The 26,459-nt window shown below is 44.3% G+C and overlaps 1 protein-coding gene across 3 annotated transcripts in view; it reads right to left on the reverse strand.

Moving 5' to 3' along the window:
- LOC103663553 (proteinase-activated receptor 2) overlaps positions 1-26,226 on the reverse strand; it is a 91,738-nt gene extending 65,512 nt beyond the window's left edge. For 2 of the 3 annotated variants that reach the window (XM_040622162.1, XM_040622164.1), the window contains exon 1: positions 25,918-26,226. In XM_040622162.1, coding sequence (XP_040478096.1) covers positions 25,918-26,005 — 88 coding nt within the window. In that variant the 5' untranslated portion in view covers positions 26,006-26,226. Of the gene's footprint in view, positions 1-9,660; positions 13,052-25,917 lie in introns of those variants that run through there. The other variant, XM_040622163.1, reaches the window with a different exon arrangement.
- Positions 26,227-26,459: the final 233 nt, after the last annotated feature.

Below are 26,459 nucleotides of genomic sequence, written 5' to 3' on the forward strand. Positions count from 1 at the left end.
TAGCTCCAATCTGATGTGTGTCCAAAGGAAATGCCTGTTGCATCCAGTGCTGCTATACGCCCCAAGCCCATCTCCAAACCTACAGAACAGGCGTGAAGCTGGGAAGTGCTTGTCTAGACCCCCTGAACTATGTATGCCCTGATCACTGTGTGTCACCAAGTCCTACATCTCACGTCTTATCAGAGACGAACGCTCCCTTTCTAGTTACTGCACACCAGTCGGTAGTACTGAGTACAGGCGGGTCCAGAAACGTTAAATGTCCAAATAATTCCACAGGCAGGTTAAAGTATTTGAAAATTCTAGTTAAAAGGTCATTACTACTATTATTATTTACATCTGGATGAGGCTACTGATAGCATCTGAGGCAGTGTTATCTTAAGAAACAGAGTTTATTAAAATCAGCAAAATAGCAAATTGTAATTAAGTTAAATGGGAAGCAGAAACCAGTATTACCTCTGACATTTGTTTCATAAACCTTTCTTAAGGGTAACTTTGTGAGCATGACTATTCTGATTTTAAACACGCCAAGATTTGAATCAGTATTGAAACACTAAAAATAATATTAAAAAACATGTTGACAAAGAAGGGTGAAAACTGTATGTGATCACACCACTTTCCCCCAAGTGGCTTGTTAGGACATCAGCACCCTTGTCCAAGGAAGTCAGAGAGTTAAGAGCGAATCTTCCATTCACATCTTCAGTTTTCTTTGGTAGGATTTAAAGTGTTACACTTCATGTCTCCTCAACGAGTCCCCGGGGTCAGTACTCATCGTTTCCTCCCTCACACAGGCCATGGTAACACGTGTGCTGGCTGAGCTAAGTCTGGGACCCAGGGCTTTGACATGTGTCTTTATAGTCTTTCTGTTGACCTTAAAAACTACCTAAACAATTAAAATATCTTCAGCGATCATGGCCATGTTGTTATACAAGTACAATATCTGGATGTTAAGCCATTTCTTTAGGATCGTGGTTAAGTTCTCAGACATTGTGTACAGATTTCAACAACGACGTCAATTCTTCACCACTCTTTATAGACATGCCTTTGCCCTGTGACTTTGAAATTCCTTTTACTAAAGAGGAGGGGTTCTATTTCTCCATCCCCTGGAATCTGGGACAAGTTTGTGTCTTGCTTTGTCCAAAAGAATATGAAGGTAGTGAGGAAAGGCCACTTCCAATCCCAGACTGACCATAAGATGTCCTGCACGTTTCCTCCTTTTTTGCTTCTCTGCCATTGCCATGGGAACACGTCAGGATTAGCATGCTTGAAGATGAGAGACCTATGGAGCACAGTTAAGTCACCCCAGTCATCCCAGTCAAGGCCTTCCTAAATCAGCTAACAGATGCCCAGAATACGTCAGCAGACCTATCTACCCGACTATCCCAGAGCACGAGCAATAAATACTTATTGTTATACCTCTGGGGTTTTGTGTGGATTGTTACGCAGCAATGCCTGATTGATATCTGTACGTCAACAGGAGTCATTGCTGTTTTTAAGTAGGCTCCACGCCCTGTGTGGGGTTTGAACTCAGGACCCTATGATTAAGAGTCTCATGCTCTACCAACTGAGCCAGCTAGGCACCCACTCAACAGGAGTTTTTAAAACCCAAAGATACAATTTAAAAATAAAATGGCCAATTATATACTCTCATTTTGCTCCTTAAAAGTGATAAGTTTCCAGATTATTTTTAAAGTTTTAGTTATTTATTTATTTGACTTATTTATTTATTTTAGAGAGAGAGAGAGAGAGAATGCGAAAGCAGGAGCTGGAGGGGGAGAGGGAGAGGGAGCGAGAATGGTAAGCAGACTCCAAGCTGAGCAGGGAGCCCAATGTAGGGCTCGATCTCACGACCTTGAGGCTCACTCTCACGACCCATTCTCAGGGTCATGAGATTATGGCCTGAGCCAAAACCAAGAGTCAGCCGCTTAACTGACTGTGCCACCCAGGCGCCCCTTAAGTTTATTTATTTAAGCAATCTGTTCATGTAATGTGGGGCTTGAACTCATGAACCCATGATCAAGGTCACATGCTCTACCAACTGAGGTAGCTCAGTGCCCCATTTCCAGATTATTTTTTAAATATATCCCGCACCATACTCAAGAAGTTGTTAAGGGTGGTTGCCTCTGAGGAGATAATAGCGGTGTGAGGGGAAATTTTCACTGTACATCTTTTTTGAACCATATGAGTGTTACATATTCAAAGCATTACATTTAAAATCCTACATGATGGGGCACCTAGGTGGCTCAGTTGTTAAGCGTCTGCCTTCGGCTCAGGGCGTGATCCCAGGGTCCTGGGATTGAGCCCCACATCGGGTTCCCTGCTCCGCTGGGAGCCTGCTTCTTCCTCTCCCACTCCCCCTGCTTGTGTTCCCTCTCTCGCTGGCTGTCTCTCTCTCTGTCAAATAAATAAATAAAATCTTAAAAAAAAAATCCTACATGAATATAAAGCACTGACTAGGATCTCTAGAGGAGAAGGTATCCATTTCTATACATAAAAGGCAAAGCAAATGATAGAGACAATTATTTGTAAAGCTAAATCTTTCAATGGATATAGTTAGATATTTAGGAACAGTATCAAGAGAGAAATATCTACAAAATCTTAATAGTCTGATAGCTTTGCAGATAGACACGATAAAGGATAATGGAAAATGTTAGCATTTTAACAGATAAATTGTGGTTTTCTACTTCCTGACCACAAAATATACTAGATCAGAGATTTCTTTTAAATATTAGTTCCAGGGACGCCTGGGTGGCTCAGTCAATTAAGCGTCTGCCTTTGGCTCAGGTCATGATCCCGGGGTCCTGGGATCGAGTCCCGCATCAGGATCCCTGCTCAGTGGGGAGCCTGCCTCTCCCTCTGCCTGCCGCTCCCCCTGCTTGTGCTCTCTTTCTCTCTCTGACAAATAAATAAACACAATCTTTAATAAATAAATAAATATTAGTTCCATTTTCTTAAAGTTGTGTGTGCACAAGAATCACCCCTGCCCCTTGTTAAAGATATCGATGGTCCAGGCCTCATTGCCGAGATTCTGATTATAGGTGTGAGAGGGAGCCCAGAAATCTGCATTATCACAAGCAGCTCACATAATTTTCATGGATTCTGTTTTGAGAAACACTCAGCGTAGTTACTTCGGTGTGGTTCTGTCAAGTACCTATGCTGCCTCCACTGTAGAGAAATATCTGGACTGTGGGTGCTTGATTCACTCCCACCAAATAGATCATTTAATTTGATCTATATACTATAACAAAAGAAGTAAGTGAAATTAAGTACCCCAAAACATGGGTCAAGTAAGGTAGAAGTTAAAGAAATAAAGCACTAGTATTTTTTTTTAAGAGTTATTTATTTATTTATTTATTTATTTGGGGGATAGGACAGAAGGAGAGGAAGAGAGTCTCAAGCAGACTCTGTGCTGAGTGTGGAGCCCAATGTGGGGCTCGATCTCATAACCCATGAGCTCATGACCTGAGCTGAAACCAACGGTCAGATGCTTAACCCACTGAGTCACCCAGGTGCCCCTAAAATCTTTAAAAAATGAATAAAGGAGCTTATGGAATAATTAATTAGATTGTTCAAATAATAATACGTGGGTTACATACAGAAATTAATTTAAATAAGAAGAAGACTAACATAATTATGCAATCAGTCAAAATAAAGCTTTAGTTCTGAGAAGACAGTATTTGCTACTTGCGGAAAGATGAATTCCACAGGAAAATAAGCGACCCCCCCTTTTGGTGTAAGTATAAAACTTATTAGAGGAAAAAGTCCAGCTCTGGTTACGTACTTACGTTGACAAAATGCTGTGCTGAACAGGTAGATGTGGGGACAAATAGAGATGTTTCTGGTTTTAGACTCTGGCTGGTTAAAGACATTGTTATGTTTTCAGAAAGTTTTGGAGAATTCCAGTGTTCCACCAGATAATTTTGGAATAATCTTGAAGATGTCAAATGTGGGTGTAAAGTTAGAATTTTCTAACATTTTTATCCCCTGCTTGAATAACATATTGAGACATGAAGAACTGATTATGGCGAGGAGAGGCTCAAGATGGTCCGGTAAACAATCACAGCAGGGGTCACGCCGCACGTCTCTGCACTTTGGGAAGAGAAGAATGTGGTAACAGGGCTTTGTTTTGTTCTTTTGTTTGTTTTTTACAGTTTGCGTGATTATTTGATTTTTGTTTTGTTTTAATATGATTGCTCTTTTGTTAGAGAAGTAGTACCTACTCAGGAAAGAGGTGGGAAAAAACATAAAAGGAAGAAAGTAGTCCTACTCTCCAAACACAAGTTTAAATAGGTTGGTATATTTCCCATTAGCCTTTGTTAATAGCCCATTAGATCCCACACAGACCTATTTTTTCCCTCCCATTCTGTTGGTTTCATACCGTATATACATCATTGCACCCTGCCTTTTAAAAAATTAAATATTATAAGCACTTCTCAGTGCCATTATATGCACATCATATGTGCCTTTAAAATGGGTATAATTGTCTAGGATTGAACGCATAAAGGGTTTCCAGACTTTTACTAACACACAAATAAGGATGCTATTAAAAACTAGAAGTCTACTATTTTTTTTGGATGTTGTTACTTAAAATGATCTCTTGAGAATTGATTTCCAAAAGTCATGCACCTGGGTCCAAGGTTATGGACATCTTAAGGTGATGACATTTTGTCAAATTGCTTTCCTAAAGCATGCCCACCAGCTTTCTCTTACTTTCACAGTTTTTTTTTTTTTTAACTTTTATCTATTTATTTGAGAGAGAGAGAGAGCACAAGCGGGGGTGGGGAAGGGGCAGAGGGAGAGAGGGAGAGAGTCTCAAGGAGACTCTGAACCGAGTGCGGAGCCAGATGCGGAGCTCCGTCTCACAACCTCAGATCACAACCTGGGCTGAAACCAAGAATCTGACGCTTAACTGACTGGGCCACCCGGGCGCCCCGCGCTCGCTGGTTTTTATATTTTCCTTCTTGCCTTCCTTCCTTAGGAAGCTGCTTATAACCATGATAGAAAAAATCCACTGCTAATTAGACAGGAGCTCTCTGATGTGAAAGTGCAGAGAAATGATTATTGTCAAAATACAACATTATTTCCATACAAGTGGTAGTTCCTCTTTTACCATTTAGCAGTTTTTCATCAGCTTGTAAAAGGGCTTCCAGAATGAAGAATTTACCCCAGAATGTATCGCACATGAACGTGCTGCAAATGCAGGTTCTGAGACTTGACCTCCTAAACCTTTGTTTTCTCCCAGGCACAGTGGAGTCATGGATCCCTTCAGGATGACCCGTGGGCTGACTCATTTGCCTGAGGGTTTTCATACCCACTCATTCCAGCACCATCAAGACTGAAGCTCCTGATGCTGACTAGTATCCCCAGCATGTCCCTGAGGTCACAATTTCTCGGCCAGACCCAGAAACAAGAAACACATCTGCTCCGTGGTAACCAGGCCCTGCTGCTATCTGCCAGGCACTATCTTTACAAACGACAGTCGGAGTCGCCACTCTAAATCCCCAGCCTCCTGTGAATTGGTTTCATGTAGGAGATTAGAACCTTTTAAGCTATCTCTCCCCCTAGAAAAGAACCCAAGAGGGGAGGGAAAAAAAATACAGCAAGATAGATACCACATAAAACAAATTTCGATTAAGCACCTACACTCTCGCTACATTAAAAATCACCCTAATTTTACCACTATTAAAAATAATGCCTCAGAAAATGATTTTAAGGCGAAGAGAATTGAATTTTTTGAGGGCCTAGACCTTAAGCATGGCCAAATTTTGCCTCAGGGTTATCTCTTAGGGCCCTGGTCCTCAAAGTCCGAGGAACCGCCGCCTCAACAGCCATGTCAACATTGCCTGGGAACTGGTTAGACACGCAGACCCCACCTCACGCCTACTGCTGCTAAGAAGATCCCCGGATAATTTGAATGCATGTTACATCTGAGAAGCATTTTTTTTTAAATGTAAGCTCTATGCCCAATGTGGGGTTTGAACTCACAACTCCGAGATCAAGAGTCACATCCTCCACTGACCAAGCCCACCAGGCGCCCCAAGAATCACTCACTTAAAGCAGTGATGTGAACTCTGGCTTACACATTAGAATCTCCTGGGGACCCTGAAAACAACAAGTTTCTGTCTCACAGTGGTTATGAGTGAGGACTGGACACTGGAATTGTTTAGCAGCTCTAATGACTCTATGTGCAGCCAGAGATAGGAACTGACCTAAAGTTTCCAAAACCTCCTTCTAACAAGGTAGAGTTGCTAAAACTCTAAGATGAGGTCTTCAAATTCCATGCTTCTTAACAAAGTATTCTGTATGATGATTAAATCCAAAACCTGGTTAGCTCCTGGAAAACAGGGATACATTTATGTGTGCGTGTATATATATATATATATATATATATATATTTATTTTTTTTTTTTTAACATCATGCAGACTGGTTTCAAGAGCAATTAAATTATGTATCTTGGGATAAGAAACAAAACAACAAAAACATGCGGAACAATTGAGGTCTTTTTTTTTCCCCTAAGTAAGCTCTAGGCCCAGTGTGGGACTTAAACTCAAGACCCTGAGATCAAGAGTCCCTACTGATTGAGGCGCCCGGGGATCCCACTGTCTTAGTCTTTTTTTTTTTTTTTTAGGGTTTACTTACTTATGAGAGAGAGAGCACACACAAGTGCAGGGAGGAGGAGTGGGAGAGGAAGAGAATCTCCAGCAGATTCCCTGATGAGCGCGGAGCCCCAGGCCTCCCTGAAATCATGAGCTGAGCCGAAATTGAGAGTGGGATGCTTAACCGACTGAGCCCCCAGGCGCCCTCCAGGGTCTTATTCTTACGTGCATCACAGTATTGGCTATCCCTCCCTCGGTCATGTTCTCACTTCCCTGCATGGGTCACACAGCGGCATGCTAAAAAGGCCCAATACGGTGGTTATTAAAATGGGCAAAAGAGGCCGACGGGTCCTGCCGCCACCTGATGTCTTCAGGCTATAAATGCAACCTTCAAAGCTGCTCTCCACTGTGCTTATGAGTCACTTCCTGAAGTGATGAGCATGCAGCCAGCTGGGTGAAAACAGTATTATCTGAATCCCAAGATGCTGCTGAATCTGACCTCTGGTTCTCTGCGTTTCCAGAAGAGCAGCATGCAGGCGACAGTCCCCATGATGCGAAGTGCGGAGCCTCATGTTTGCGCTAGTGAGGCTGCCATGGGTGGTTCACAGGCGCTGACTGCAAAGCAGGCCTCACACAAAGCCTGCCAACTGCGGAGCCAGGCTGGACCTGCTTGAATCAGCTGCTCTGGCTGTAAGGTGCTCATCCTTTCAGCTGTGAGCCGCCAGAAACCCAGTGTGGTGGCTTGCGACTGTGAGCCAAGTGGTGACCCTCCTACCTGCTTTCTAATCATGACTGATCTCTAGGTCTTCTTGAAGGCAATAAAGCTGGGAAATCTTGTATTAGAGCAGGGTTGTCCAACTTTTTTGGCTGCAGAGTCCTTAATACACTTAAAAATTATTGAAGGCCCTAAAGATTTTTCATTTATGAAGGTTATATCCAATGTTGGAGTCAGCTTGTATCAGAATTCAATATTCAGGAATTTTTCAAGCCCAAAGTAGAACCACTGAAAGCTTCAAGCTGGCAGCCGAGAAGGGTGTTTACACTTTGGAAATGGGCCAACGTGCCGTACTGGGGCCTTTTTCTTTCTCTGGAGAGCAACAGCAAACCATACTGATTATACCCACCATTTACCATGTTAGACATCAAAATGGAGACCTTTTGAAAATATTTCTTTCACTTAAAAATAACAAATCCATGACATGTTAATGTAAATATCATATTTTTTCACAAAAAAATTTTCTTCCCAAAACAATGATTTCTTGGGAGTTGCGCTGTTTTCTATTTTTGCAAATTTCTTTAATGGCTGGCTTTCATAGAAGATAGATTTTCCTGTCTCCTGCATTCAGTTTGTCGTGATATCACATGTCATGCAGCCACTGGAAAACTCAACTATATGGTCATGAGAGAATTAGACCAAAAAAAAGACAAATAACACGTCCGTGTTTTAAGATAGTTTTGACTTCATACATCTCCTACAAAGGTCTCAAGGACTGCAGCTTAACCACGCCTCCATCATAAAACACAATTAGGTTTTTCCTGTGTTCAGTTACTCTCTACACACACATCTGGTCTAGTAGTTTTGAAAGGAATAACCACATGGTGATGCCAATTCCGTCAGGAAATTACTCTTGGTGACTCTTTTCCCCCTTAATTTTTACTATGACACCTGGGTAAAGATAAGCTTCTAGTGGAGAGTCCAGGCCTCACACACTTAAAAAAGTTGGTCATAAACACTGCTTAACTTTTTCCACTTGCTCTCAGAGCTCAAAACTTCCTGAAGGATATGCCAACATTTTTCTTAATTTCTTATGTTCATAAGTATAATTTAAAATTTTCCATATTTATATTCAACAGCCAAATACTCTATTTCCTTAAAAATCCTATTTTGACTTGGTCGGAAAAATAAGCGTTTTGTGTTAAGAAAATTCAACTGTGTGTACTTTTTTTTTTTTAAGATTGTATTTATTTATTTGAGAGAGAGCAGAGATGAGCAGGGCAGAGGGAGAGGGAGAAGCAGACTCCCCGCTGAGCAGGGAGCCCGATGTGGGGTTTGACCCCAGGACCCTGGGATCATGACCTGAGCCGAAGGCTGACACTTAAATGACTGAGCCACCCAGGCGCCCCTCAAGTGTGGGTTTCTTTTTAAACTTCAAACGTATTTTGAAAAATAACAATAGAAGAGTTGAAAGGTCACTTTCCGGTTAGGGCAGGGATCCTGTTTCTGGTGGCCACGAGCTGGGCCTCCTTCAATGTAGCCAATCCAGAAACACTTGCTGAGTGTCCAGCCTCAGAAACTTAAGCTTGTGTATTCTCTGTGTTCAAAGAATTCTTCTTCAGCTGAAAACAATTTTTCTGTGGACTATGAATCTAGAAATATGTTATTAGAATGTCTAGGACTCTCAGAGATACTTATCATTTTACTTTTAATTCCCTCTCCTGCCCCCTGCCCTGGGAGCACTGGACGGCAGAGGGCTGCGCCTCAAAGGGCAGTCTTCCTTGGGGTTTCATCACAGCCTCCTGGCACTGCCATGTAATTTGTTTCTCTCTTCCCTGGCAAAGAACTGCAGACTGTTCATGATGCCTACGACCCAGGAATCTGAACATATTCTCAATGATACAACCTCCAGTTTTCTTAAGAAGGGATTTAGAAAAAAAAAAAAAGACACAGAAAGCTCATCATCCAATTCCTTTGTTCTTCTTCCAGATACATTCTACATGACCCAAGATGCAGACCTTTATGGACTAAAGCACCCAGGTTCCCTTGACCTCTGAGTTTCGGTTAAGACCAGGAGCAAGACCAGGAGGCACAAGTGGGAGGTCAGAGGGTTGAAGGAGAGGAGGTTGGCGTATTCCCTCCTCCACTCCTTTGGGCCTGGGGTGATAATGGCCTCCCCTAATTGCCTGCCCCTGGGGTGCTTCACCATGCCCTGGTGGTTCCCTCGACCCTGTCAGTTATCTCTGCACATTGCCTCTTCATTAAACACTCTTCAGCTAAGCCCTGAGACATGGCCTTCCTGCCAGTGGCCCTGATAGATACAGTCTACTTATTTATTTATTCCAAACAGATACGAAGCAAACGTTCATCTTTATTAATATAGGTTACATACATTTTTTTAAAAAGAGAGAACATAAAAACAATCACATAAGGACAGACTGATAATATAGTAATGATAGCCATATTAGGTCAGAGGTATTTTAATATTTCAGACTGAATACACAAGTAAATTTCCACTGAGTTGGATAAAACACAGTAACTAAGTTAATAAAATCAATGCTAAAAGAATAAAATCAATGCTAGCTTATACTTACATTATTTTTTTTTTTTTAAGATTTTATTTATTTGACAGAGATAGAGACAGCCAGCAAGAGAGGGAACACAAGCAGGGGAGTGGGAGAGGAAGAAGCAGGCTCCCAGTGGAGGAGCCTGATGTGGGGCTCGATCCCAGAACGCCGGGATCACGCCCTGGGCCGAAGGCAGACGCTTAACCGCTATGCCACCCAGGCGCCCCTACATTATGTTATTTGATGTAAATTATTCTATGGCATTTGGAAATAGTTTGCTCTTTTAAGTAGGTTAAGCATCTGCCCCGCAACTTTTCACTTTTTTCGTTTGTGTAAAAGGCCAACATTGCCTCGTTAGAAAAAAACATACATTTCAACCTAGCTTTCAAATTATTTTGTGAAATCCATGAGGATTTTCTGTACTTGATACTAGTCAGGGGGTTAAAAAATGCTTTTAAAATCATCTCATTAACTCTTTTAAAAAGTGAATGGAAAATATAGAATCGTTTTCCTAGATTTCAAAGTCCGTTTCATTTTCTTCTGTTATTTCTCATCAAACTGGCATAACGGATTTTTTAAAAAAATTTTGATTTGTAAATAAGCCATGTCCAATCAATACAGATCAGAGGACTTGTTTTTTAAAAATATGCTTCCTGTATTGTGTTATGTTTTCATCTCAAGTTATAACCACAGGAAGCAGTAACCTAAATATTCAGTGTTCTTCAACTGACAATCCTTGCTTGTATGAAACTTGCACGGTGACATGTGGCCAAAAAAACTTTTTTATAGAAGGACATATTTATTTATTATATACATACCACACTCTGTATTGGTCTACTTTGTTTTTCTTGAGGGCAGGTCTCAGTTTTACTCAACTCTGTATGCCCAGCCCCATCCTTGTGCCCAGAGCACAAAATGTGTGTTCATGTTTGCTCCACGAGTGTTTCCATTCCAGAATGGTCCTTGGGGGATAATTGCTGGAAGTGAGTGGGCCTTTTTTCTGTGTTCTTAAAATGGGCAGAGAAGTCTTTCATATCCATTATCCCCTGGGATAGCACGACCTCCTTTGCCAATTTCTAATAAACAAGGTAGTTCACAGGAACCCCGTAAGGGAACATCAGGAGGAGAGAGCAACTGTGGTGGTCCCAGTCCTGACCTCTGGGAGGCTCAGCTGGAAGGTTTCTGGCCAGCCCGTGTCTGAAACGGCCCTGCTTTGTATGCAGTGCTTGGAGTCCTCCATCCAGGGGCAGGTTACTTTGAAAGCGAGACTTAGGTTCTTCGTGGGATCTTACGCTCATTCTCGGTTTACAGACACGGAATGTAAAACATCAAACATGCTACCCATATCATATGTTTTCATAATTTAAAGAAGTCAAACCTTGCTACCTTTAAAATGAAAAACAGTAGAACTTTTTCTACACACAGATAGTACTAAGTCTTATCCCCTAATAACTTAAACATTGCTGTTGAACAATTTCCAAATACACTTATTTGCAAAAGCTATGTAAGTTCCACCACAGAATCCCTCCCTATTGATGAACATCTTTAGATGTTCAGGGCTAAACTCCACCAACCTAAACGTTTCTTTCCTTAACCTCTGGTGGAAAAAAAGAGAGGGTTCCAAAGTGCTTATTCTATACTGCACTGCAAATGATACAAATATGTGTATATACACCTACACACACACACACACACACACACACACACACACACAGTAAGACACCTACGTGTATCAGAAAATGACATTCAGTTATTGCAGCACTGGCGATACTCTCTTGGAATGACACTGTTTTCCATTCTTTCTATCTTTTCCTGTAACTAACAAATAGATATGATCAATGGCTCTCATAAGAAAGAGGCATGCAAGTCACAGGTTTGTCATTTTTGATCGTAAATACCTTTTTGGCAGAGACTCATAGAATCCCCAGGCTATTCGCTTTTCTAACCTCTTCTTTTTCACTCCCCAGCGGTGCCTTTTCCTAAGTTAAGAGCTTTTTGTATATGCTGTTATTCAGGTTACTGGAGCACGTATCCATTTTACTTGCCATCAACTGGCCGCTGCTGTTGTAGCTGCTGGGATCAGAACTTTCTTTGCAGCATAAGATGCTGCAAAGGTACCTCTGGCACTCAGAGGAAGCGTAATAGTAGATCAAGGGATCGACGCAACAGCTTATGCTGCTGACACAGACACAGAGGAGGTAGGCAAAGTAGGCAGCCTCGGTCACGGCGTCCTGAGAAAGGAAAGAGTAATGCAGAATCAGGAGGACGTTTGTGGGTCCAAAGCAGATGATGAAGATGCAGAAAACAGCGAGCGACAAGAACAGAGCCCGGGACTTCTTGCTCCGGTTGGCAACGGCGGAGGAGCTAAGGCATCGAATGATAGACACGTAACAGACCGTGGAAATGATCAGGGGCACAAAGAAGAAGACGGCAGAGAAGGCGGAGAAGTAATAGGCGTAATAGCCTTCGAGCAGGGTCTCATTGAGCACGTCATGGCACGTGGTGATGTTGAGCCCCGGCACCTGGGCGGTTTGCTCCTTGAGGAGGAGCGGCACCACCCCCGCGACGGCCATAGCCCAGATGGCCAGACAGGTGAAGGAGGCCCTCCCCAGAGTGCGCCAGGAGAGGGACTGGATGGGGTACACCACGGCCAAAAACCGGTCAATGCTTATGACTGTCATGAGCATGATGGAGGCGTACATGTTACAGTAAAAGGCTGCGGTGACAAAGCGACACATTTCGGAACCGAATTGCCAGTCGCTGCCGGAAAAGTAATAGCTGATCTTGAACGGCAGCACCGACACGAAGAGCACATCCGCCGTGGCCAGATGCAGCATGTACACCACTGCGGGCTTCTTGACCTTCATCTTCAAGACAAACACGAGGATGGCCATGATGTTCAGAGGGAGGCTTACTACAAACACGCCAGTGTAGACAGAGGGGATAAACAGCGTCAGCCAGGCGCTGGTCAGATATCCCGAGGCATGTTCCGAGATAGACGCAGGGGGCCGTTTTTGAAGAGGACGGCTTATATTGATGGAGCTTAATCTGTCTTCAGGGAACCCGCTCCCGTTTTTCTCCTCATTGTCCTCCAGGGGGAACGGTTCAAATCTATCATTGGTATTCCTGAGAAAAAATGACCGGGGATCCACAGTAGCATTCGTTGCTTTTGATGCTTAAAAAACAAAACAAAACAAAACAAAAGAACAAATTAAAACGTCAAAAAGACAAAGAGAATACATTTTACTTTTATTTTTTGTGCTCTTACTAGGAGAGTAGGTGGTAAAGAGCAAGTCATGCACAAATGGATTAGCTCCATTTGTGCAGGGAATTAACTCACTCAAAATATCGTTCAGCATTTTTTATTGGCACAAGCAAACACGTAAAATTCTGCTCCTCAGAAGGACAGAGGCGAATGATACACTTTCAGAGATGTACAGTGAAGACATCAGGAGAGGCTGAGTGCTTGACATGAAGGAAAAAAGCAGTGACTTCTTTTCCATACTAGCCACCGTCTCTATGAACAAATCCCTCCCAGGCTCTATGACTTAGCTTTCCTCCATAGGCCTTCATGTGCACATCTCCTCCACTTAGTTTGCAGACACCCTTGGAAACCCATATTCCCCGTGGAAACAGCTACTCAGAAAGGTGAGGGGACCTCTTACGTTACGGAGCTAGAGGCAAATTCGGAGTAGGACGGAGGGCTCCATTTCCATGGCCACTGTCCATGTGACAGTTTTCCTCTACTAACTTTAGTGTGGTCACACCATAGGATGTTCCAAGTCTCTCGGCATATTTGGACCCAAACAACAGTCCCTCGGGTTATCTTTTAGCATGACCACAAGGTGCACACACCCTCAGGCATCTTCCTGTCTCCTTCCTGAGCAGGTCCGAAGAGGAGCAGATGTTCTGGGCTGATGGCCTTCCTCAGCTCAGGTCCAGAAGGCATCAAGCCAGATGCCAGGCCAATCAGGCTTTCTTGAGTGTCAACCAGAAGTCAAAATAAAGTCTCAGTTGCAAACTTCCTCCTTTTATCACCCTCTTCCACCAAAAGCCTCCACTTAAAGTGTTCATCAGAGAAAGGCAAGACTTAGCTGCTGTAATTCAACCAGCTTTTCCTTCTGAGGAGCTTTTGTTCAAGTTCTGGCATCGAGGAGAGGTGGACAACGAGCTTTGGTGGGCCCTGGGAAGCTGAGGACCAGGGAGAGAAAGCACAGAGGAGGAAGGGCGAAGCCTCCATCACTGGAAATGTCCACAACAGACAGTGGACATGCAGGTCACTTAGAAGTGATGTGAGAGGATTTAAAATCTGGCTGGAAACTGCGTTAAGTACAGTACATTGTCAAACTTTTGGTCATATTTTTCAGTGGTGGACGCACTGTACAAACAAAAGCTTACACAGAGAGGCATAATGCAATAAAAGAGATAGTTCTAGTTCTGGAACGGCTCTGTAAGGACACTGGACCCAACCATCTCTTAGATAAAAATTAAAAACCCTTCACCTCCTTCCTCCCCCGAATCAATGACCTGAAGGCATTTAGGTTCCTAAGGTGGTACTGGGCAGTGGATAAATGAATCTCGAAAGAAAGGATGGCACACGGTGACTTTCTTGTTTTCTTGACTTTTATGGTAAGCTCAAGAGAAGGCCAAAGTCAATGCCACAAAGGATGGCTACAACTCAGATAGAAAACCCACAGTTTCCGGCCTGAAGAACCAGAAGACAGAGTTCAGGGCAACCATCGTCACTAGAAAGTGAGGAGAGAATCCCAAGGAGGAGAAGTCAGAGAAGGGGGCCAGCCCTAAATTCCAGTGTGAATTTGCCCCAGGTTTGGCTGACTCCGGAACCATGCACATGTAAGGGACGATGGAAAACAGCTCTGCTAGAGACAGAAGAACTGAAGTGATATTATTGTTCAAGATGGGAGAGTTTGCACTTTGAGTCCAACCAAATTAACTGCCTGCTAAAGCAAAAACACCAAAATCCTTTGGAGAAATAAAACAAAATCCTGAGTCTCTATAGTATGGCAATGTCTGCGGTGCAGTTCCAAATCATTTGATACAAAAAGAAACAGAAAAATGTGACCCAGTCTCAAGAAAAAAAGATAATCAGTGGAAACCAACCCCAAGAAGACCCAGATGTTGGACTGAGCAGATAAGGATTTTGAAGGATGTATTGCAATGAAGTAAAGGGAAATAGCTTATTGAAATGGATTAAAAAAAAAAAATAGGAACTAGCAGCAAAGAAACCAACTAATGGAAATACAATAGAACTAGAAAGTACAATAAAGTGGCATCTATTTTCAAAATAAGGAGAGAGTAGAGTAGAACAGGGCTTGGTGGTGAAAGGTGAAGGTGTGGCTCTCTCAGCAAGGTCATGACTGGGCTCCTGAGGGTGAAGGGGTGGCCTGGCAGGACGTCTGTCACAAGGAAGGTAAATGTCTCCAGTGATGAGCTTCTGAGAAAATAGATACGCCTAGATTGTTCCTCAAGGGTAAGAAACAGTTCCTGTTAAATCTCTGAATCTCCAGCAACCTACACATGGTAGGTGCTCTTTAAATTGGCTTTTAATCACAGATTTGCATTCTAATATTGGCTTTGCCAGGAGTTACTTAACCCCTCTGAACTCAGTCTCGGAATCGTTAAAGTGGGATTCCGATACCTGTCTGACCTACATACCTGGCAGCCAGGTGTATCCCTTGTGAAGCAGGACATGTGCTTACTTTGTAAACTATACAAATTAATCAATGTAAGAAATTAATCTTATCCTTCTCTTTTCACATCGGTGCAGCTTGCTTTTAGACTCAATTATTTGCTCTCATTTATTTTAAATTAAAATGGTATCTATGTTCCTCTTCCCTCCTATTCAGCAATATTGAGTTTTTAAGTATGATGAGGAACACAAACAGGTTGTAAAGTAGATAGCCCCAGCATTCAAAGCTGTATATCGGATTTTAAATTCATAGCCTTTTCCAGAAGTATCCTTTTCTTCCCTTTGTGATGCATCTAACTTAGAAAAGAATGAACGGGTTCTGGCATTTTAATACCACAAAGATAAGTGTCCTTAAAAATGCTGACCCAGAAGAACCTGAAAATAACACAATTTTCCTCTGCACTTTGGAAAGCTGGCTAGATTAACCTGGCTAGAAACCTCTGTCATGCAGGGAGGGGTAAAGTACACATACAGGCGTGCACACACAGGTATGAATCCAGGCATTACCTAGGGGAACGATATAATTTGAAAACTACTGAACTCTCATAACTAAGCTTTTCAAATACTGTCACTTTTCTGAAAATAAAACTGTCACTGGATTTTACTCTATATTTAGTACTCTGGCATTAAGAATTTGTTTTGAAAAATTTCTTCCCTGGCTAGGCCTTTTTAGGCAGTATGGTGTTTTTATAACAGAAACATTATACCCACTGAAACATGAAATTTTTATAGGCTGTAACACAGGAAGAATGCATAATCCTTTGATTAAATATCATTACCTAAGTTGTCACCTTTTCTTGTTCCCACAGGTTTGATATTTTGGCTTTTGTGGAATTAAAAAATGTCAGCAAAAAACTTTTTAAAAAATTTAAGTATACACCATCATCAAAGAAATAAAACCCATCCCAAGTAACTAGACATACCCAACTAGCTCAAGCCCCTTAGGCTGCAACTTGAGTTTGCGTATCTCCCTTTTCCTCCCATCCTGGCACAGCTCAGAGGTCAAGGAGAAAGTGCCTGTCAGTGTGCCAAAAGCTCTTCTAATTCATCTGTGGTTTTGTTGTTAAGCTATGATTTCACATACAAAAAAGGCAGCTCAGGTCCTAAAATCAGTTCTCATGCTTCTTGCTAAGTTTTGCTCAATTTAAGTTTCTCTTAAATGGCTCTAGAGTAGTTTTGTGATTCAGTGTAGCACACTGCTAAATGCTTCGGTATGGACTCTCTAACTCTGGAAAATGTTAAAAACTAGAAAGTCAGGCAATGCTTCTTCTTCTTCTTTTTTTTTTTTTTTAACTTTAATAATGATTTTTTATTATATTATGTTAGTCACCATACAGTACATCCCCGGTTTTCGATGTAAGGCTCGATGATTCATTAGTTGCGTATAACACCCAGTGCACCATGCAATACGTGCCCTCCTTACTACCCATCACCGGTCTATCCCATTCCCCCACCCCCCTCCCCTCTGTACCCCTCAGTTTGTTTCTCATAGTCCATAGTCTCTCATGTTTCATTCCCCCTTCTGATTACCCCCCCTTTCTTTATCCCTTTCTTCCCCTACTGATCATTCTAGTTCTTATGTTCCATAGATGAGAGAAATCATATGATAGTTGTCTTTCTCTGCTTGACTTATTTCACTTAGCATTATCTCCTCCAGTGCCGTCCATGTTGTAGCAAATGTTGAGAACTCGTTCTTTCTGATTGCTGAGTAATATTCCATTGTATATATGGACCACAACTTCTTAATCCAGTCATCTGTTGTAGGGCATCTCGGCTCCTTCCACGATTTAGCTATTGTGGACATTGCTGCTATGAACATTGGGGTGCATATGGCCCTTCTCTTCACTACGTCTGTATCTTTGGGGTAAACACCCAGTAGTGCAATGGCTGGATCATAGGGTAGCTCAATTTTTAACTTTTTAAGGGACCTCCACACTGTTTTCCAGAGTGGCTGTACCAACTTGCATTCCCACCAACAATGTAGGAGGGATCCCCTTTCTCCACATCCTCTCCAACAATTGTTGTTTCTTGCCTTGTCTATTTTAGGCAATGCTTCTTCTATCTTTGATGAGATCTGGCTTGGAAGCAGAGTGGTGACTAGATGCATTGTCAAGGTCCCATGTGATCCTGGGATTTATACCATGCCGGCCTCCCCCAAAGTACTGGCCTTGGTTGTGACTCAGAGCTCTGCCCTACAGGACTCACGTATTAACAAAGCAGAAGTCCCAGGACCTAGTCCACATTCCCACACAGCGCAGAATAACTGTATCCTGCAATTCTCCACAAGTGAATCCACACTACGTGATAGAAGAGAAATAAAGAAGACAAGGATGGCAAATTAATAGAAACATATTAATTCTATAAATGGAAAACAGCAGTATTATTGCAATATTCCACTGCCTTAAAGGCATATGCACACCATTTTCTAATGCAAAGAACCACTGTACCTGGAAGAAACCGCTAGTTCCAGATCTGGGGTAGGAAATCTACAAAATGAGCCTTGAACATCTCCAAAGAATATTAGGGTCAGGTTAGAAAGACTCTGGAGTCAATCTGAAGGGGGGTCCACTGGCCAAGGTGCGACACAGATCACCAAAAGAATAAGGACAAAAGTGAATTAAAACACATTTGAAACAGGTCATATATGTTAAGATCCATGAGTTGATAATGATACTCGAAGGAAAATGCTGTATCATTTTTGGTCACCTTTGGAGGAAATTAGGGGGCCCTGTATGAAAACTGGTAAATAAAAGCAAGATTCAAGCACTTATCCTGCCTTTTCTACATAAATGCTATTTCAGGGAAACAAAAGAGTCAACGACAGAAAGTTCTTCTTTGTAAAATAATTGCAGCTCCTAAATGCAGAAACAATAACAGATTTAGGAAAGCATCGTTTGGAAGCTCTTGGCGAACTGATGCACTGAGTCTGATCACCAGTGGTCACTAAAACCACTGGGTGAAAGTTGATGCAACTCGTAAGAGTTGGAGCAAGCGGACAGTGCCTGAATCCACTGAGTAATCAAGCTTAAGATCACAGGAAGAGAGACAGTCCTGAGATGCAGCAGGAAGTGCACAGCACCGCTGCTGATGCCGTCTTGCAAAAAACCAAACCCGAATCTGAACAGGCTTCCAGCTGTACCTACCACATGACAGAAAACGCCGAGGACAGACGGGCATGCTACGTGCCCTACTGAACGAGCCTGCGTGATGCAGCTGGCTGGATCCAGGGTGCAGGGGAGTCTCTACAACAAATGACCCAGTTTCTTTGAGAAACAGCCATCAGAAAGGAGGAGATGGGAAATAGTAACAGATTAAAAGAGATTTAAGAGACATATCAACCAGACGCAATGGTTGGCCTTGTTTGATCCTGATTCAAAAAAAACAACTGTAAAAAGGCATTTATGAGTCAATCACCAAAATCTGAATGCTGACTGAATGGTGCAAAATGTTAAGAAATTGATACTCATCTTTTTAGGTGATGCAATGGTATTACGGTTATATATTTAAAAAAGAGGGGTGCCTGGGTGGCTCAATCAGTTAAGCCTCTGCCTTCGGCTCAGGTGATGATCTTGGGATCTTGGGGTTGAGCCCCAGGTGGGTCTCCCTGCTCAGCCAGGAGTCTGCTTCTCCCTCTCCCTCTGCACCCCCCCCCAATTGTTTGCGTGTGCACTCTTTCTTTCTCAAATAAATAAATAAAAATTAAAAATTAAAAAAACCAAAAACTTTCCATGCGAACACTTATCTCCCATTGAGACTGAGACAAAAGAGGGACACCTGGGGCAGAGAGTGGGAGAGAGCAGGAGGAGGGGCAGAGGGAGAGGGAGAGGGAGAGAGAGAATCTCTAGCAGGCTCCAGAGCCAGAGGCTGGGTTTGATCTCAGGACCCTGAGATCATGATGTGAGCCAAAATCAAAGAGTTGGACACTTAACCGACTGAGCCACCCAGGCGTCCTCATGAACAGTTTTACATTTAATAAATTCATGTGATACCAACTCCTCAAAGGCTTTTCTGGAATATGGAGGAATTGTTATGAAAAGCACTAAACATTTGTTGAATACCTACTACATACTACGTACTTCATACCTTACCTCACGTAACTCTACCATTTCTACAAGATAAGCATTACGATCCCTGTTTTATGGCCAACATGCAGAGACACAGAGAGGCTAAGTAACTAATCCAAAGTCACAGAATTAGAAAGTGGAGGGGCCAGGATTTGAACCCAGATCTTCCTGGCTCCAAAGCTCATACCCTTTGAACCACAGCACATTACCCTCTCTCTTTAAAAGGCTTGAGATTCATGACCTACTCCTGAAACGGTACAATTATTTTCCTCTAACCTTTTCACCAAATAAATGAATCTGTCCATCCTTGTAACGACAGCAGGCAGCACATGACCATGTGAATATGGAACTTAAGTTGATGATGCCCATGGCTATTGCTTGGGAATTCAGGAGTCCTGCTGACCTTGGCTACACACCAACCACATGCTAACAACCTAGTCCTCACAGACACATCCGCTGTAGTAGAGAGACATTCAAGGAAAAGACAGAAAAACACATCTTTAAAACAGTGTTCAAGATGGGGCAGAAGCAAAAGCAGCAGGTGCACAAAATTCTCTGCTATGGGAAAACCAGAATTAAAGGTAGAATAAGGCAAACACTGACTGCAGGGTTAAGAAAAGGTGGCCCGTATCAGAGGCTGCTTCCCCTCCTAGCCCACATCCTGCAGTAGGGACTTGGCTGGAAGCACAGGAGAGCAAGCCTAACTGGGACAGGGGTGACAGGGGACGGGAATGTACGATAAAGACAACCAGAAAATTTAAATGTCAGCGCGCTCAGATAGAACAGGCACAAGGATGACATAAGAGAGGCGTGTGGGGCTCTGGCCTGGAGCCTCCTGGAGGCCAGGGCCTGACGTGTGGGGTCAGGGCAGTAGCAGGCCTCTCCGGAACGATTCTGATTCCCTGGCTTTTCCCATTCTTCCAGGCCTGTTTTGCACCAAAAGTTGCAGGCCCTGAGCTCCGTGGCCTGGGAATGTTGCTTTCTAAAACAACAAGCTAAAATGACAACGAATTCACCATAAAGGATGTTAATAATCAGCAATTCCTCCCGGTACCAAGCTGTCTCCGTTCCTAACCCCGCCCCAGTGCCACTGCGGTTCATAAACCAGAACTCAAACAAAGTAGATTCTAGGTGGTGATAGAGACTGTCATAAATGGCACTTCCTGGAAAGCAAACTCTTCTCGTAAAGCTAGTAAGGCCATCAATTCCGCCAACCATGGGACAATTCTCTGTGCCTGCTACACTAAGTTTTAAATGATGGTGGAGACTTGATAATGGTTACCAATTTACAGGGTTTAACAAGCATTTAGAAAAACAGAATAGTGTAGAAAATACTGGAATGCATAGCATGTGGTCAAGGTGAGTATGGTTTGGTAGAACTTTTGTTTCAAATCTACACAGACACAACAATTGCCTATGCATATTTACTGCACACACAAAAACTACTGTGTCACAGTGTAAAGTATATTTCTTACAGTTTTTTCTGCTGGCTAGCAAAAAAAGAAAATACTGGAAAACACTATTCTACAATACTATAATGCCTAACTTCTAATTCATCATGGATTTGAAATATAAATGATATAATGTCCTTTCTTACAGTTAAATAAATTTGTTTTCACAGCAAATTACGGTTATTCTTGTTATTTCAAAGGGCAGATTTTTTTGAACCTCAATAAAGAATGCATAAAGGACGCAATGGCCTTTTATGACAAAACTTCGTTGGATGCCTTGGGATGGAGAAGGAGGCTGTAACTTCAGTGGGTTTCTGCAAGCACCACCACAAGGTCAGTGGGGGAGAGAGTATTTGGAGGAAGGGGAAGCTCATACCCAGAAAAAACCACCTCAGCCTACAGAGAAAGCTATTGGCTCTGAAGGTACCAGGCATAAGCAAGAGAGGGCAAAAGGCAGAATGAAAATCCCAAAACAGGGAAATAAACAGAAAGTTCTGAATATTGAAACTGTGGAGCCCCCAATTCCAGCATCATAGTAAAAAATAAACCACGGCTGTGGTTCCTAATGACTCTTCCAGGGTGTTTATCTGAGTATTCACAGTAAACGGGGCACCCACACACTCATGAAAACTGGTGAAAGGGGAGTCCTCCAGACCCAAAAGGCCACATACTGTATGCTGCCATTTTACGAAATGCAGAGAAGAGGTAAATTCACACACACACACACACACACACACACACACACACAAACACACACAAATCTGTGATTGCCAGAGACTGGGAGGAGGGAGAATGGGGGTTAAGTGCTTAAGGGGTACAGGGCTCGTTTTGGGGTGATGAAAATATTTTGGAACAGACAGAGGTGGTGATTATACAACACTGAAAGTGTACCAAATACCACTAAACTGTACACTTAAAGATGACTAATTTAATACTATGTAAATTTAACCTCAATTAAAAAATATAGGAAAGAAAGGAGTTCTGAGAGAAAAGAGGGATGTGTGTCTAAACGGAGGAGAGGGGGGAAGATTAGAAACCCAGAGTCATGGGGACTCCATTGTCCCTGTGGAACTCCACCCAGCTCAAGGCTCAGCTGAGTTCCAGTGTGTGACGTGACAAGGACAAAGATGAACTGGCTGAGGGAGGGGAAAGGGTAGAAAGGGCACGGGGACAAAGCCTGGCCAGAAGCCTTTTGGAAAAGGAGCAAATGCAGAGCTGCTGAGAAAGTGCAAGTTAGGGTTCACAGCACACCGATCCATTTAGACATAAAGAGTCGAGAAGTGCTGAATTAGAAAGATGGAGAGGGGGTGGAAACGCATCCAGCAGAGAGGACATGAGAATATTCCTGAGAAAGGGCCCCCATGCCTCAAAAACGTCATTTCATACAAAGGAAGAGAGGGCCAATTTAGGCAGGAACATAGTATCTCCATATGTCCTATGAAAGTAAAGTCAAAGGCACTAGGGAATGAAAAAAATGAATGAATGAAGGAGAGAGAGGGAGAAGGAAGAAACTAATTTAGACAGATATTAGAGTAGAAATTTACTTCTTGCCATTTCCTAAGAAATTTGGTTTTCAGGCTTTACAGAGGTTTCTGGTCAGCTTAGGGCAGAATCATTGTCCTATTTTGTGTCTTTTGTTTGCTTAGGACCACAGTGTCTTGGTAACAGCCAATTAATTAGCATATTCATGACTAGGGAATCCACTGATACCCTCCCTGCCTTATCATGTGTCTGCAAAAGTAAATGGCAGGATGCCACGACCCAAGTGTAAATGTTCACTAAACACCTCCATGTGCCAGGCCTGGGCTACAGACCAATGGGGCGCAGACTTTGCCCTCTAGGGGTCCTGGGGAGCACGGTAGAGTTACTCTTCTCTACTGCTGGGTATCTGGATGGCTTCCTCTCTATAGGGGTGGATAGAGAAAGCCTGCACTTAGGAAAGACAGGCCTGTGGTCAAACACCAGTTCTACTTCTTGCTAGGCCTGCGACTTAACCATTTTGGCCTATTTTCCTACCTGTAAAATGGGGATGACATCTACTCAAAGGACTGTCGTGAGGAATAAACAAGATCGTACATGTGAAGTGCGTAAGCAGGATGCTGCTGTAATAGGGGCTTGATACAGAGTGGCCGTTTTTAATTAAATGGGAACGTGTGGGGTGTAAGGGAAGGCATTTTGGCCAGAGGGAGCGGCATGGAGATAGATGCCACAGAAAGCACAGCCCCTTGGAGGAGGAACTAGAGGGTAGGGCTGGGTGGAATATAGGTAATCTAACAGGTTATGTTACAGAGGAGGCTGGATGGAGGCTTGGGACCCATCCTGCAAGGGGAGGGGCACCTCACTCTATGCTAAGGAAAGGGGCTTGAGCCTGTGGGCATCCGGGCAGCATGGGGCATCTCCCACCCAACCCCCGCCACAGTCACCATCAGCCATTCTTGAACCCTTTCATCCTCCAGATCCTTATAAAATTCACAAACGTCACCTCTTGGATGCTGGCCCTCTTTGATGAAGGCCAATCATCTCACTTACGTTGTCTGGACAAAGGAAAGGAAACTGGTTAATGAACTTAAGAATTTCTCAAGAGCCATTTGCTGAGTGGACACTGGTTCTAGACTTCTGGGGATACACGGAAGTTTATAATCTTGGCCGGGGAGATGAGATACCCACATAGTGATGGTACAGCAAATGCCAAAATGAGTGGGGACAAAAAAGTCCTGAGAGCTTCAGGAAAGCTCAAACTGGTGGGCAGGGCCACCAGGGCCCTCCAGAGCCTGGAGGGTCTTTCCGCGCCTGGGGTCTTACAGTTCCTCCCGTCACATACAACTGGTTATGACACATACTCTTTAGAGCTGCCTGTGAATGGTGCTAAGAAAAAGCAGACCTATTTTTTGTTGATTTTATTAGTGATTAAAACTCTCTGAAGACGAGGCCCCACTTACTTCCTGCATGCAGGGCTCCCTCCTCCATTTGAAATTTTGGTATACTGTCTCTGAGCCTTAGTTTCAGGATGGCAAGGAGGTATAAACACCTGCCTTAACAGTGTCTTCTGAGATGGTGAAATCAGATAATCTGAGGTGCAAATGCCTCCCAGCCCAGTGTTTGACACAGAAGAGGACACTTAGCACCCGCTCTTTTTCTTGTCTCATCCTCCTTTCTTCTTCCTTTCCCAAAGTGGTTCCAGAATCCAGTGTAGATAAATTAGCCACTGTTTGTTCAGTCACCTGTCTACACTAGCTTGTCCATCTTAGCATACACCTTTTCCGTTCACAAGAATGGAGAGAGAGCACAAACAGCAGCTTTAACTTCACTCCCTACCCTGAACCAAGAATCTTCCTGGAGGTCACTTTGAAGAAGGGTGACTACAGGGGATCAGCGCTTGTATAAACTTATTCCCGACCCCACCATCCAAATCTCAAACAACAATTTGTATTCTCAAGAGCTTGGCCCAAAATAAAAGTACAAAGTCACATAACACAGCACATATAACACCATACAGTTTTCAGGAGTTCTCCATGTTTCCTCAAATGCCCCAGGAGACAATGTGAATGTTATCACAGCAGCCCTGGGAGCTGCTACAAAAATGGGCCCCTATCTGGAGCTTGGAGTTTTCCCAAAAACACCCCCAAAAAACTCATCCTGAGCAAAGATGGAGAGCAGAGAAAACACTGTCTTTGTCACCTCTTATTCTTGATGCATCTATACTAGTTCCGGTGTGAAAACAATGTAAAGGATACAATCTGTCCCTGATAAGAAAACCAGCTAGAATCTGTTTCTAAAAAAAAAAAAAAAAAAAAAAAAAAAGGGCTAAAAGCTTATAAAGCCCTACCGCTATAAAGAAATTGAAACTTTTTTTTCCTCTCAGTTTCTAACTAGTGTCTTTACCAGTTAAAACCAACTTCTCTGTCCTGCTTTTATGGGGGAAGTTTGGAAAATACATTTATTTGGCCAAGTAGCCAGATACTTAAAAATACACTATGGTGGGAATTGTACTCTCGGTGAGCAACCTCTCCTTGCAGCAGGCCAGAAACGGAAACACTGAAGTCCCAGAGCGTCGAAGGGAGCCGGCTTCTGGGGACGGAATCTCTTCCCTCAACTCAGCTTGGAAGACTGGGTTCTACGCAACCAAANNNNCCGGCCGCCGGCCGCCGCCACCACCACCGCCGCCGCCGCCGCCCTGTGGCGACCCTGTTATCACCCCGTATTCTGCACCGTGAGCACGTCCGGTACTCCAGGCTCGTGTCAGAGCCTTCTCTACTGATGTTCTACTAAACGTCCACGGTACTGAGCTGCTCTCTACACCACTGTGAAATGTGCAAGAAAACCAATTTTCCAACAAAACCAAACTTCAACGGAGCCCTTCTCCACTTGATACTGAAAGGGCCAGAACGCTGACTGGTGCAGCAACGCGAGACCCGTTCTTTTTGGGGTGGTCCTGGGAGAAACAAGTCACACAGCGCGACGAATGCCACGAGGGGCCAGGCGCCTCAGGCTTCCCCGGGAAAGTCGGACCTCTTCCTCCTCCCTATCCAACACGGCGTCTCAGGAAGGCTGCACCCTTCGAAACCAAGTCCAAAGGAGCAGGGGTCATATTCCCCGCCTGGATTTGACTGGGGGAGAGTTCGGACCTCAGCCCAAATATCCGGCTTCTGGAGGAACCTGAGGCAGAGGGTGCGGCCAGGGGCACCCCCGCTCCCCGTCGAGGAGAAGGCGCAGCCTGTGCCCATTTGGTCCCCTCTCCCGCCCGCCCCAATCCCGCGGGGGCCCCGGCTGCCGGACCCGACAGCGGGCCGGGAGGGAATAGCGGGGCGGCTCTCACCTGGCTTGCGGCCTCTGGTGCGGGCAGACAGCAGGGGGCCGCACAGACTGAGTCCCGCGGCGACGAGCAGCAGCTGCCGCGGCCCCATTGTCCCGAGGCTCAGCGCGGCTCGGGTAGACGGCCCGGCCTTCCACCGGCTCGCGCTCCGTGCGCTCTCCCTGCGGCCGCGGGGTCTAGTCGCCCGCCGCGGCGCACGTGCGGGCCGGCAGAGCGCTCGCTGCCCGCCCACAGGAGGACGCTCGCGTCGGCCCGAGAGCTGGCGGGTCTGCAGGCGAGTCCGGTGGCGCGTCCGGTGTCTCTCTCAGAGCGCAGGCGGAGGCGGGGGCGGAACCCCGGCGCGCGGGAGACGAGCGGCGGGAGCGGGGAAGGGCGCCCCCCGGCGCCGAGTGTGCGCCTTGAGGCGGTGGCAGCCCGCCGCGCGCTCCCCTCCCCCTCCCCGCGAGTCCCTGGGCCGCCGCTCCGCGGTCTCGGGCTTCGGCGACCCCGCCGCCCGCTGCCTGCTCGCACCCCCTCCCCCGCCCCCGCCGGCAGCCGGCCACTGC

The sequence above is a fragment of the Ursus maritimus genome, unplaced genomic scaffold (genome assembly GCF_017311325.1).
Source record: "Ursus maritimus isolate PB19 unplaced genomic scaffold, ASM1731132v1 scaffold_5, whole genome shotgun sequence".
Taxonomy (NCBI): Eukaryota; Metazoa; Chordata; class Mammalia; order Carnivora; family Ursidae; genus Ursus; species Ursus maritimus.